Here is a 14,239-nt window from a genome sequence, read left to right on the forward strand (position 1 = left end):
CCAATCCATAGCAGGGAGCTACTCAAGGATCTTGCTTAAAAAAATAAGTTCCTAGCTCTCCAACATTTATTTGGTTGCCTCCAACTTCAATACAATTTGCTTTCCATGTATGATTACTTTGATATAGTTCAGCTTTCCCACCCCAGCTGGTGCCTTCCAAAAATGTTGGAACGACAAGTTCCATCAACTGAAGCTGTATCACATAATGCTAAACCACACATCTTAATGTTAGCGTGCAAACAAGACTAGTAGAACACTGGCTGAACCCCCCAAAATGGGGTAGATCACTGCCAGTTTTTAACTCTGTGAGTAGATCGCAGTCTCTTGGGAGTTGGCCACCCCTGGACTACAGCAACTGAATTCTGAAGTGTGTGGGGGGTTTTCTGTTTCTGTTTCTGTTTTTAAAGGGTGGCAGCAGCTTCTTCAACTTGAGATTTAAGTTACCTAGGCATTGAAGTCAAAATTTCCACCCTCAAAATGTGCAAAGCACTCATGACCAGGGCTAGGGATGGTGTCAACTTTTGCTAAATGGTACAACTGGGAACCTGCATGGTTGAAGACCGAGTGCTTTCAACTGATGGCCTACATTTATAATGCGGACACTTAATTTAGGCATCAGGCTGTCAGGTGAGAAGCGTGTCTTGGCAGCCTACAGCTGTTCATATAATTCTATAAAGCTGTTAATATACTTCTATAAAATTCCATGCTCACCCCTTCCTGCCCCAGGTATCTTTGGGTATGACTCCTCTGGAAGAATTTTCAATGAGGGGCATGCTGCTCAGCACCAACATGCTTGGGCTGGATGAACAGCAAAAGGAAGGCTTTCAATGTAGTGATTAGGCCCAGGGTCAGAGAAAGAGGAGGCAAGCTCCTGCCTTACTGATTAAAGTTTTAAAAAAACAAAAACAAAAAAACCCCAACAGCAAACTGTAAACCTGATTCATTGTAGAGGTGCAGAAAGAAAAAAAGGTTGCTTCGCAGATTATTCAGAGCTGTTTTCTGAGCTCAAGTTTACAGAAGAGAGTGTTTCTGGGTCTAAGGAATTTGTAAGCATTTAAAGCTCCTGAAGGGAGTTATGTACTCCGAAACGTATAGAGCAGCAACAGTAAAAATACATTTAATCAGTAAGCACAGCAGCTTGCCTCCTCTTTCTCTCTTTTTGTCTTCATGCACACACCAGGCCCACGGGACCAACCACTACAGAACAAGTGCCAATTAGGGATTTAGGTGAGATGCTTTCCCCACTGTGACATGCTTATTAGGGTTAGGCTGGTCAGGTGAATTAGCAGGTGATCATCTGGTTGGATCAAGTGGTTCATGGCCTCCCAGGCTTAGAGCTTGACTGGAGCTGCTTCGCTGACATAAATGTTATTTAGTACTTATGTAGCGATTTTCCATAAGCATTCAAAGAGCTTTCTGTAATTATGTAAAAGGTTCTTGCAGAGAGGGGCTTGCCTAAGGCTACTCATGGGTAGCTGACATGATGTCCTCCAGAAGGCAGCTGTCTTGTGTGCAGAAGGTCCCAGGTTCAGTCCTTGGCATCTCCAGGTAGGGCTGGGAGAGATTCCTGCCTAAAACCTTGGAGAGCTGCTGTAAGTCAGTGTGGACAATACTGAGCAAGATGGACCAATGGTCTGATTTAGTATAAGGCACATTCCTATGTTCCTAAGGAGTCCCCAACCTTTTTGGGCTCAAGGGCATATTTGGAAATCTACTGTATTTTTCGCTCTATAGGACGCACTTTTTCCCCTCCAAAAATGAAGGGGAAATGTGTGTGCGTCCTATGGAGCGAATGCAGGCTTTCGCTGAAGCCTGGAGAGCGAGAGGGGTCAGTGCGCACCAACCCCTCTCGCTCTCCAGGCTTCAGGCAGCTATCCGCAAGCCTTCGAAGCGCAGCGGGTGTTCCCGCCGGGCTCCGAAGGCTTGCGGATAGCTGCCTGAAGCCGGATAGCAGCCTGCAGCCTGAAACCCAGGGAGCGCAGTGCCAACTTCTGCTGCGCTCCCCCGGCTTAAAGCAGCTATCCGCAAGCCTTCGGAGCCCGGCGGGAACTCCCGCTGCGCTCGGAAGGCTTGCGGATAGCTGTCTGTTCTGGGGGCTGGGCTCGGGAAAAGCTCGAGCTTCCCCTGCCGCCAGCCCCGCAAGCTCCAGGAGTGGCGGCGCGGTTGCGCGCAATCTTGCCGCCGCTCCTGGACCTGTTTTGGGGGCTTCCCCCACCCCAGCCCCACGGCTAAAAATGAAGCCGCGCACAGCCTCTCCCAGCTGGAGAGGTTGCACGTGGCTAAAGAGGAAGCCAAGACAGCCAGCGGGATGGATCCCACTCGCTGTCTTGGCTTCTTTGCTCTTTGGAGCTGGGGGGGGGGGATAATTTTTTTTCTTTATTCCCCCCCCCCCCAAAAAAAAACCCTAGGTGCACCCTATGGTCCGGTGCGCCCTATGGAGCGAAAAATACGGTAAGTAACAGTTAAGGACACAAGAAAATACTTATTTCACAAAAGAAAAACTGGCAATGATCTGACTCCCCCGTCTGCCCACCCACCCCCCTTTGGCAAACCACCTATGCACGCCTTGAAATAAAAAAGAGGAAAAAAGCAGGCAACACCACTAAAAACAGTCAAAACACATCAAACAAAAAAGCTGCCTTGAGGGCTTTTAATGTCAGAAGAGGGTGCTGGTGGTGGGGAAACATTTGTATAAATACAAAACAAGGCAGCCAAAGTGAACAGGGCTGTTTCTGCAATCTGTAAAAGGTACTAAAGACACCCTCCATCCTCCTGCCCCAAATATGCCCTTGCTACTGTAGTGCCTATATCCCCCACTAACCATGTCCACGATGACGCAACTCAGAGGATCACAGTCCAGCCGCTGGAATACTGCACCCAGCAGGCTGCTCCCACTGGTGCTCAGTGTGCAGCAGATGATGTGAGACTCCAGGATGATGTTCGTTTTCATGTCGCTTTGCGATCGCCCACAAACCTGGGAAACACAAGAGCCAGGAACTTCCTTATTAAGAGCACCTAATTTTTAGACAGAGACCAGTTTTCTTTCAGCTGCCTGTTTTGTTTTTGCAACAGCAGCCATGGTCAGGCAGGCAAAACAAGTCCATGCTCAGTGTGTGGTTGAAGATGAAGTCAGCTGCTTTTAGAAGAAGAACTGGATTGGATGCTAAAATGACAGGCCATAGTTCTGTGAAGGGGTACCCATTTTGCATGCAGGAGGTGTCAGCTTCAATCGCCAATATCTCCAGATAGGGCAAACAATACTGACCAAGTTAGATCAATGGCCTGACTCAGTATAAAGCAGCTTCCCAATGCTCCCATGACTCAGGATAAACACAGCCAAATACCTGCTTAGAGTCCATATGAAGGTGTATGTGTTCACCCATGTGGTGCTCAGGAAGGCAACAGTGCCCCTTAGAATTTCTCTCGGTGCCCACCAAGCCACAGCCTCACCTTCTATGGCATGAGGTGGTGAGGAAAGTTACCCTAACCCACCTTTGGAAAGCACATAGGGTTGTATCCAATCCAGTGAATGAACATGACGAGCCCATTGCGCTCATTAATCTAAATGGGTAAAAATTAACTGTATACAGTCCATAGAGCTGAAAGAGGAAGTGGGAGAAAGCCACCAGCGCCCAAGCCAAACAAACAAACAAGCAAGCAAACCAGCCCCCCCCCCAACCCAGAAATTTCCTTTAAAATGTAAAAATCCCCCGGGGTGGGCATGTTGGCCCAACAAAAGATGACATGTCCAGGATTTCCCAGACCTATGGCAACCCTAGTCTATGATTTGGCTGAGATAATGGCACGTGGCTGATGTGCAACAGAGTAGCAGCACAATCAGTGATCTGTACTAACAGGAGAGATATTCTGATTTCCTAGCTGGAGCTAATCCAAGACACAAGCACTTTTTTGCATGATGAGATGAAGCAGTTCACCAAGGTTGTTTTTAAGAGCATCTTAGTGATGAAACTCATACCTCCTTCAGTTGAACAGTGAGCCTCTTGCTCTCTTCTGCAAGCCTGCGAGTTTCCTGCTCTAACTGTTGTTTCTGAAAGAAAGATGAGGTGGGTGGGAATTTACTCGTTTTTGACATGAATACTCAACCAATCATGGGGAAGGGCATAGCTCAGTGGTAGAGCATCTACTTTGGATGCAAAAGGTCCCAGATTCAATCCCCAATGGTATCTCTAGGTAGGGCTGCCAGGTAACCCTGTCTGAAACCCTGGAGAGTTGCTGCCTGTCAATGTTGACAATAATGAGCTAGATCAGGCTTCCTGAACCTCAGCACTCCCGATGTTTTTGGCCTACAACTCCCATGATCCCTAGCTAGCAGAACCAGTGGTCAGGGATGATGGGAATTGTAGTCTCAAAACATCTGGAGGGCCGAGCTTGAGGAAGCCTGAGCTAGATGGATCTATTTTCTGACTCAATATAGGGCTGCTTACGGAAAGGAAAAAAAAAGTTCTGAACAGCCTCCCTGCTACTTGATCCCCACTTTAACTGAAGACTGAGCATCTGAGCAAGTAAAACATGTGTCTCCCCACTACCCCACATCAGGTTTCGGCCCATCCGCTGTGCCTCCAAGCCTTCACACTTTTAACTGAAGAGCATGTCTGAACTACAGTTTCAGACCACAGCCTACCGGACAGACTGAGTAGGATATAATAATCCTGGTCAAATTACACATGGCAACTAACAAGTACCTTCTCTTTGCTTTGGCTTTCGTCTATAGCACACTGGCAAGAAAGAGCATCCAGTCGTTGATCTATCTCTTTCTTCCGCTTGTGGATGTCTTGATCTTTCCCAAGGGCTGCTCGGCCTAAGGAATCCAACCAAATGCTTTTAATTTAGAAATTTATATCCCACTTTCAAAATGGAACTTTGGTTGCTTACCATTCTCACACTGAAATTCTTTTTTTTTTTAATTAAATATTTATTAAATTTTTCCATCTTAATAAAAAAATCAAAAAAGAAAAAACAAAAAAAATTAAAAACACATAAAGTTTACAATCCGTATTTTCAATAACATATTTCCCTGACTTCCCCACACCTCCCCTTCTTATATTCCAATTCAAATTGTTAGTTCAACAAGTTCTTATCCCCAATTTTAAACCTTTTTATATTTAATTCATTTAAAAAACAAACAAACCAATTTTAACTTATAAACATCAATATTTGTACATCAGTGCTCATTCTTAAAACCTTTTTCTAAAGTCGACCCAAATTCCCTTCCACGAATTCCCCAATTTTCATACTAATAACAAAACAAAATAAAAAACAGATTATAATTGTACACCCTTTGGATTCCCAAACCCCACCACCCCCTTTCCCAGTTTCGATCCCCAACAGATGTCCATCAGTCTTAATCTACTATCAGCCTGGAGACCTCACATCCGAGGCTCTTAATTCTCTCTCAATTCCTCTCTGCCGGTTTTTTTGATAGTCCTTAGTATTAAACACCAGATCTCGGAGAAGCTCTGTCCCAATAAGGTCCATATTTCTTCCAGCCAGACCTCCATACTTAAAAGTGGAGCCCGAATCTTGTTTCTTACTCCTTTTAAGTCCAATTGTCCCGAAAGCTCCAACTTCCGCCTTAATCAAATTTGTAATCCATAGGTCTTCAGATCTCCACATAAGGAGATCTCTCCATTCTTCAATCTCCAATTCAAACCAGATTTTCATCATCCAGTACTTATTTTCCTTTGTAACCATCATGTCAGGCCTCTGGCTCGATTTCTTATTTTCCTTTGTAACCATCATGTCAGGCCTCTGGCTCTCCTTTGTCATCTGCAAAATTACAGCTCCTCCTTCCTTTTCCTCAGAAACAACATATGTCTCCTTCTCCACACTCTCAAGTTTCTCTTTTTGTCCAGCTGCATGGGCTTCCTGAGTCAAATCCTTATCAAATTCAGTGATATTATTTACTGTTAAGTTCAGAGTTGCAACATTTGTAGCCAAAACATCCATTTGGCCTTGTAGCTTTCCCAAGAGAACAAAAACTGTCCAACCCAGCTTGAATTTTCCCTCCTCCAGCCATTCTTGTAATGTCCCAAATCCCCCTCTAGAGGGATTTTGGTAACTTAGTATTCTTTCCAGTTCAAATCCAAAAATCAAGTTAGTTTGTATCAGTTCTTCCTTGTTTTCAACAAAATATAACCAAATTGCAACAAATATATCCAGCAGAGACAGCAGAAACAAAGTTCTCTTTTTCCTTCTTGACAGCTAATTTTGACAGCTGTCAAACTCTTCTATATCTCCTCAACAGGCTCTCTCACGGATCACTCCCGGGTCCGGGGGGGTGGCACTTCAGCTCTCAAAATTAGTTCTTATCCTCCAATAAAATTATTTATGCTTGTACTGCCAAATCGTGAAATTAATGTCTTTTACCCAATGAAGAAAAAGAAATTCTCTCGACCTTAGTTAACTAGTCCTTGCTTTAAATTATTTACAAGATGGGGAGGCGGACTTCCTGTTTGCACCTTCCCTGATCGTGCCAAATTCAACAAAAAAAATTCCTTTACAAGTCCAATTTCCGTACTACTCACGAGTTGTTACTTTTAGAATCCAATTGTTCACAAGAAGAAGTCAGCGCTCTCCGACCATGGCATGCGGCTTCACTCCGCAGGAGGAGCAGTCGACTCTCAGCACCGCGCCGCTCACCCCGTCCCCCGTTCCGAAGCCTTTAAAAAGGCTCCTTCGCAGGTCGGGGGGCGCAAATGGTGCCCGCCGAGTCACCAGGTTCACAGGCTTCAGCGCCTGTGATTTCTGAGGGTCCCCGCGTCGCCGCAGCGGCAAGACCCAGATCCTGCGAAGCCAATTCCCTCCGGAGCTCGGAGGGAATCCGCCATTAGCCGATCGCGCTAACCCGGAAGTCTGTCATTCTCACACTGAAATTCAATGCTTCTGACATTCATTAAACTGTGGGTTTATACTGTTATATTGTTATATGGTGGGGAGATCCCTAGAAATTAATAAATGGTAAGGTTTTGATTATTTCGGATATGAAGGCAATATACAAGCTGCAGAGGAATTCCTGGGCTAGCCTATGCAAAACGACCTAGCCAAGCTATGGCCATTAAGAAATAATTGTTGTTGTTTAGTCATTTAGTCGTGTCCGACTCTTCGTGACCCCATGGACCAGAGCACGCCAGGCACTCCTGTCTTCCACTGCCTCCCGCAGTTTGGTCAAACTCATGTTCGTAGCTTCAAGAACACTGTCCAGCCATCTCGTCCTCTGTCATCCCCTTCTCCTTGTGCCCTCCATCTTTCCCAACATCAGGGTCTTTTCCAGGGAGTCTTCTCTTCTCATGCGGTGGCCAAAGTATTGGAGTCTCAACTTCAGGATCTGTCCTTCCAGTGAGCACTCAGGGCTGATTTCCTTAAGAATGGATAGGTTTGAGCTTCTTGCAGTCCATGGGACTCTCAAGAGTCTCCTCCAGCACCATAACTCAAAAGCATCAATTCTTCGGCGATCAGCCTTCTTTATGGTCCAGCTCTCACTTCCATACATCACTACTGGGAAAACCAGAGCTTTAACTATACGGACCTTTGTTGGCAAGGTGCTGTCTCTTCCTTTTGAGATGCTGTCTAGGTTTGTCATTGCTTTTCTCCCAAGAAGCAGGCATCTTTTAATTTCGTGACTGCTGTCACCATCTGCAGTGATCATGGAGCCCAAGAAAGTAAAATCTCTCACTGCCTCCATTTCTTCCCCTTCTACCTGCCAGGAGGTAATGGGACCAGTGGCCATGATCTTCTTTTTTTTGATGTTGAGCTTCAGACCATATTTTGCACTCTCCTCTTTCACCCTCATTAAAAGGTTCTTTAATTCCTCCTCACTTTCTGCCATCAAGGTTGTGTCATCTGCATATCTGAGGTTGTTGATATTTCTTCCGGCAATCTTAATTCCGGCTAGGAATTCATCCAGCCCCGCCTTTCGCATGATGAACAATACAGGGCCATTAAGGGCCATTGGCAATGCAAGAGAGCTGTCCTTCCCCACTGTCCTGAGGTGTGAACAGTAACCAGGGATTTAGAAGGCTTCCCTGGGTGACTGTATTTGAGGTAACATGAAAAGAGTGCCTTTAGCAAGGTGTGCTGGGAAGAAGAAAGGGAGGCGGAGAGAGAAAGTTCCATCTTGAGCAGGCAGGCTGGGAGAACAGGGAACAAGCCCTTCTTGAGATGACCATGCTGTAAGATCTGGACTCCCTTTATCTAAACTCAGGTGTAAATATGTGAATAAATCATATTTCTTAAAGCTACACAAGCCTCTGCCGCACCTTGATTCTCAAAGGAACACAGATCCTGGGTGAGCACCTGGAACACCGCCTAGAATTTTGCTACTGCTTAGCAGAGTGGGGGGTGACACCCAATCTTTATAACAATATCCAGTGCCAGTCAGCTCCATTGATTTCAATGGGTCTACTAACATTACAACCCAGAGGTTCCTGTTATACCCCAATTACGAAACTGATTTAAAACTGCTGGGAATGACTTTTAAGAAGACTTTATAGCTGAAGTGATTTCAGTTATATTTTTTGTTTTGTGTGTGATGCTTTATTGTTGAATTATGCTTAGATAAAGCCAGAGTAAAAGCCAGAGTATATATTTGATAAAATAAACATATTTGGCTGCAGACCAGGATAGGATGGGAGGGATAGGATGGTGTTACGGGATTTCATCCCTGGTCACAATCTGGGAAAGGTCTGTCCCAGATAGAACAGAGACTGGGGGCTATGAAGAACCAACTTTTGAACCCCACTGTTAAGCAGACTAATTAGGAGACAGCAAATGGTGTGGGGGAGGAACCCTTTACAAACTACTCACTCATTCTGCGATTGGCCTGGGCATCCAGACTGAATTTCTGTACGTCCTTGCTGATCAATTTTTCTTCCCCCAGCCTCACCAGGTTGATGTCACCACAGTTTCCTGGGTGTGAAACAGACACTTAGAGCCCTGCTGAAGTACAGCTAGCTTTTTTAAACTAGAAAGACATTTGGCAAATAAATACTTTTGATCTGCTTAGCAAATCCTGAAATCTGCATCTTGCACATCCTCAATAAGAGTTAGAATAAGTTCAAAAAATGGCAACCAAAATGACCAAGGGGATACAGCAACTCCCCTACAAGGAAAGGTTGTAACATTTGGGACTTTTTGGTTTAGAGAAAAGGCAAGAGGCAACAAGCCAGATGTTTATAGAATTATGCAAGGCATGGAGAGAGTGGCTACAGAAAAGTTTCTCCCTCTGTCTCATAACATTGGAACTCGTGGGTATCTTAAAATGCTAAATGCTGGAAGTCTTAGGACAGATTTTAAAAATTACTTATTCACACAGTGCACAGTTAACTATGAAACTCGTTCCTCGTCAAGGTTCTTTTGCTGCAGACACCCTTAGGGCAGCTTACAGAAAACAAGACAAAACAACAAAATAAAAATACAACACTAAAACCAGTAAAAATAAGTGCAGCAAAGCTTTTAGTAGGTAAGTGCAGCACTAAAAGGATCCCAAAGAACCTTTAAAAAGTGTAAGGATGTACAAGAAAGGCTTTGCTTGGAGTCTACGGGATAAACAGAGGGCATCAGGGAGATTAGATTGGGGGCCTTCAGCATTCCAAACACATGGTCCACCACCAAGATCCAACCCTGTCCCAAAGGATTTCAGATGGATTCTCTGCAAGGACAAATGCCTTAGGAAAAGCAAAGCACCCACTACCTATACTGGCAGGTGGGGGAGGGTCTAAGTGACTTAAACGCGGAATAATGTCTTATTCTTCAGTTATGACCAAGCCAGCTGTGAATTCCACAGATGAGAACGGGCCAAGAACTCATCATACCCAAAGGCTTTTCCTTGTCCTGACATTTTTCCTTGAACTCAACAATCATTATTTTCATGAGGTGATCTAGAGCAGCATTGGACGGAGCACAGACCAGCACACGGTTCCTCTTGATCTTGCTTTCTACAGGATTCTCTTTCCCAGATCTCTGGAGATTTAAAGAAAAAAAAAAGTCATAGGGTTGTAAAATATACCTAGAATATACCCATTGAAACAAATCAACCATATAGTCATGCCCAGACTAGGAGTGCATACGGTAATTGAAGTTGGGTCTTTCAGAGGTCATCTAGTCCAATCCCTGAAAAAATAGCTGGGTAAAAGACCCACTGTAATGGAAAGCCTGCCCACCTCCAGAGGCAGTCCTGTGCACTTTTGAAAAGCTCCTGCCCCTGTGAAGTACCCTCTAATATTTAGCCATTAGTTCTAGTTCTGCACTCTGGGCATAAAGAAGACTGAGAAAAAGTTAAGTGCAATAATGCAGGGCAGTCGTCTTCCACCTTTTCAGATCAAAGTCCCTTTTTAAAGCCCAAGGGTCATATCCAACTGAAATATACTCGGAGTCGAGTGTGGATTTCATGCTCTTTATTCAGCTCATAGTAGCGAGGAATGGAAGTTCCCCCAAACTGTCTGCTTTATATACATTATTTAAACAATGGGTCGCACGTGATTGGCTAATTCCGGGATTCTCCTGTAGGCCAATCATGTTGTGGATTCACTTCCACCTGGAGCTGGATTGAGTGGCTCCTGCGGACCAATCAGACTGCTGCATTTTGGATCCTATTCAACTCAGTACATAACACCAACTAAGTTTTATTCAAAGTGCACACATTAAAATTATGGGGCCTATGTTACTCATGCACAGTAATTTCAAAGGGTCTATTCCAAGTAGGACTAAAAAGAGCCTGCTGGACTACTCCAATGACCCATCTAGTCCAGCATCCTGTTCCCATGGGGGCCACCCAGATGCCTGTGGGAAACCAGAGAGCAAAACATGAGCATATGAGCACCTTCCCCTCCTGTGGTTTCAAGAAACTAGTATTCAGAAGGATTACTGCCTCTGACAATGGAAATAGAGCATAGCCTAGCCATCATGGCAAGAAGCCATTGATTGCCCTTCCATGAATTTATCCAATCCTCTTTTAACATCACTGCCTCCTATAGATACACCCCAGATGTGCACTCTGAAATTTATTTTTAAAGGAAAATGACATGAAAAAAGGAGTCCTTAACCATTTAGAGTTGTCACTTTCCCCCCTCCTCTTGCATCTTTTGTGTCCTTGTGTGACCCAATACATAACAATTTAGAAGGCTTAGTATTCTCCAGCATTTTACAGTGCTACCTCTAGTTACGTACTTAATTTGTTCCGGAGGTCCTTTCTTAATCTGAAGCACCACTTTAGCTAATGGGGCCTCCTGCTGCCGTTGCGCTGCCGGAGCACAATTTCTGTTCTTATCCTGAAGCAAAGTTCTTAACCTGAAGCACTATTTCTGGGTTAGCGGAGTCTGTAACCTGAAGCGTATGTAACCTGAAGCGTATGTAATGCAAACCACTGCATTTCTGTCCAAAGAAAAACAATGCCTGCATATTTTCTGTTTTTTTTTATTTAACATGTTTTATATACTGCTTAATTAAAAATATATACATAGAGTGAAATAAAACATTCATACAAAATAGCAAAAAAATCAGACTTTAAAAATAGTAAAATAATAAAGCAATAAAAGAGATAAAAATCAACTTTTTTTTAAAAGAACAAATGTACATAATAAAATTGTACAGCTGGGTAGGCTTGCCTAAATGGAAATGTTTTGAGTACGTCTAAAATGGTACAAGGAAGGGCGACAGATCTGCGAGACTGATGATGGAAAGAGTGCTTTTATTTATGAAAGTGATGATATATGGAAACCATCTCGACATGATGATTGGACGAACGGAAAATTCACACAGGATTATAACTGGTGTTTACCTGCTTAAGGAGATTATCAGAAGAGATCATAAAGAAAAAAAGAAAAATATACGAACAAGATGAGATGTGAGAACAGCAAGATAGGACTGGATAGAATTATGAACATTATTTGGACAGATTTGTGGATATTAACGCAGCAGCAAGAAGATGATTGGAATCCCCTTCGGAACTTGAAATATGGGTCCCCCCAACAAAAAATTTAAAATTCGGCTTTGTAATTCGGAATTTACCGGTATGTGATGTGATTTGATTTGATTTGATTGGTCGGTTAATAAAAATTATTTTTTAAAAAAAATAAAAATAAAATGGTACAAGGAAGGCACCTGCTTAATTTCAGTGGGCAGGGGATTCCAGAGAGTAGGTGCCGCGTCCTGGAAGAATTGGTTCCTTGCAAGTACCAAATGGACAAGAACAGGCCCAATTAAAAGAGAAGAAAGTGTTGGGATGTGAATAGATGCTAGCAGAGGATATATTTATTAGATATTGTCCTTTCCTAGCATCTATTCACATCCCAACAAATGGGGTCCAAGGGATGTGGGTTGCGCTGTGGTCTAAACCACTGAGCCTCTGAGCTCCCATTGCTTTGTCCAAGCTCCTGCCAACCCAGCAGTTTGAAAGTGCACCAGCGTGAGTAGATAAGTAGATAACACTGCAGCAGGAAGGTAAATTGTGTTTCCGTGCGCTCTGGCACTTATCACGGTGTCCCGTTGCGCCAGAAGTGGTTAGTCATGCTGGCCGCATGACCCGGAAAGCTGTCTGTGAACAAACACCGGCTCCCTCAGGCTGAAGCGAGATGAGCGCCACACCCCATAGTCGCCTTTGACTGGACTTAACTGTCCAGGGGTCCTTTACCTTTTTACCTTTAATGGGGTCCAGATTAGATTATTTCAACCCTATCTAAAATAAAAAAACAGCACCAGTCTAAAACCAGTATATAATAGAGGAGCATTCATTCATTAATTTATTGAACACTGTTTATATGGAAACATAGGAAGCAAGGATGCCTCCAGCAGGGCAACACCAAAGGGTGTGGGCCAATGAGGGTGTGGGCCAACCCCCTTTTGCAAAAATAATGGTGTTAATGGGGATGGGATTTTAACTTGGGTACGTGTTGCTTATTTGAGGGGTAGGGTTGTTTTTAGTTGTTCTTAAATGTTATGCGTTACATGTTAATTTGTATTTTGTTTTTGTATTTTTTGGTTTTATAAGACTATTTTACAGCCTTTTAAATGTGTTTGTGGGAGGGGGCATATTGTTTTGTTTTTATTTTAACTATTTACCTTGCATTTTCATCCTGTGAACAGCCCTGAGATATTGTGAGGAAGGACGGTATATAAATCAAATCATCATCATCATCATCATCATCATCAGAAGGTATCCAGGGTTTTAAGCGGGAAGCCTTTCCTAGCTCTATCTGAATATGCCAGGGATTGAACACGGGACCCTTTCTGCATGCAGATCAGATGCTCTACCACTTTAGCTATGTCCCTTCCCATTAATTAACAACAATAACCCAGCACCCCACATTTTACGTAACATAATATATGTGGTTCTTGTTATTTGCCGTGGAAATAAGACAGCCTGGATCACTTCCTGGTGCAACTAGACTTCTCCATGACCCTTCCCCACTGCAGGAAGTTGGGACCTACTTGGATGGTCTGCCCCACCACGTAATGGATCCAAATGGTTTCCAAAGGGTGGCAGGGAATGTCTTATCCCATGTTGAGGGCCTTTCAGCTGATTCCCTGGTGGCCCGCTGGAATGCGAAGTTAACCAGGGCTATCGACTGTCTGGCTCCAAAGCGCCCTCTCAGATTGCATGGAACCCAGACAGCCCCATGGGTTTCCACAGATTTGAGGGCAATGAAACAATCGTTGAGACAGCTAGAGAGCCAGTGGCAGAAATCCCACTCCGAATCAGACAGAACATGGGTTAGAGCTCAACGTCGAGCCTTTCTCTACTGCATCTGCAGAAAACAGCAGCAGAAGACTCAGGTGGTTTGCAATCTAACGGAACAACCTTCGCCATTGGGGCCTGGTGAGGACCCCAAGATCTCCTGCAATGGTTTTTTGCAAAGTTTTTTTGCAGATAAAGTTGCTCAGGTTCGGAAAGAGGTAGACTCCACCGTGGGAACAGGGCTGGGGCGGGAGAGTGCTAGAGTCCTGTCTATTCAAGAAGCATGGGATCAATTCCAATCTGTTACCTCCAAGGATGTGGACAGGCTGCTTGGACGAGTGAAACCGACCACCTGTCTCCTTGATCCTTGCCCATCCTGGCTAATAAAAGAGAGCGGGGAAGGGCTGGGCGATGGACTCTGCAGGGTGGTGAATGCTTCCCTCTGTAAGGGAGTCATCCCAGACCCACTGAAAGAAGTGGTTATTAAACCGCTTCTTAAAAAAAAATCTTTGGACTCAGCCAATATGGCCAACTATCGCCCAGTATCAA

The 14,239-nt window shown here is 44.2% G+C and overlaps 1 protein-coding gene and 1 long non-coding RNA gene across 2 annotated transcripts in view; one reads left to right on the forward strand and one right to left on the reverse strand.

The window, feature by feature from the left end:
• Positions 1-14,239, reverse strand: part of LOC310753783 (putative helicase senataxin) — a 215,455-nt gene that overhangs the window by 22,064 nt on the left and 179,152 nt on the right. The window contains exons 14-18 of the mRNA XM_083595121.1: positions 9,831-9,978; positions 8,824-8,925; positions 4,704-4,819; positions 3,977-4,048; positions 2,822-2,974 (exon numbers count right to left, since the gene is read on the reverse strand). Of these exons, the coding sequence (XP_083451247.1) occupies positions 2,822-2,974; positions 3,977-4,048; positions 4,704-4,819; positions 8,824-8,925; positions 9,831-9,978 (591 nt within the window). The remainder of the gene's footprint in view (positions 1-2,821; positions 2,975-3,976; positions 4,049-4,703; positions 4,820-8,823; positions 8,926-9,830; positions 9,979-14,239) is intronic.
• LOC310753799 overlaps positions 1-14,239 on the forward strand; it is a 272,887-nt gene that overhangs the window by 4,895 nt on the left and 253,753 nt on the right. The gene's annotated exons all lie outside the window — the stretch shown is intronic.

The sequence above is a fragment of the Podarcis filfolensis genome, assembly GCF_964270895.1.
Source record: "Podarcis filfolensis genome assembly, chromosome: W".
In the NCBI taxonomy this organism is placed as follows: Eukaryota; Metazoa; Chordata; class Lepidosauria; order Squamata; family Lacertidae; genus Podarcis; species Podarcis filfolensis.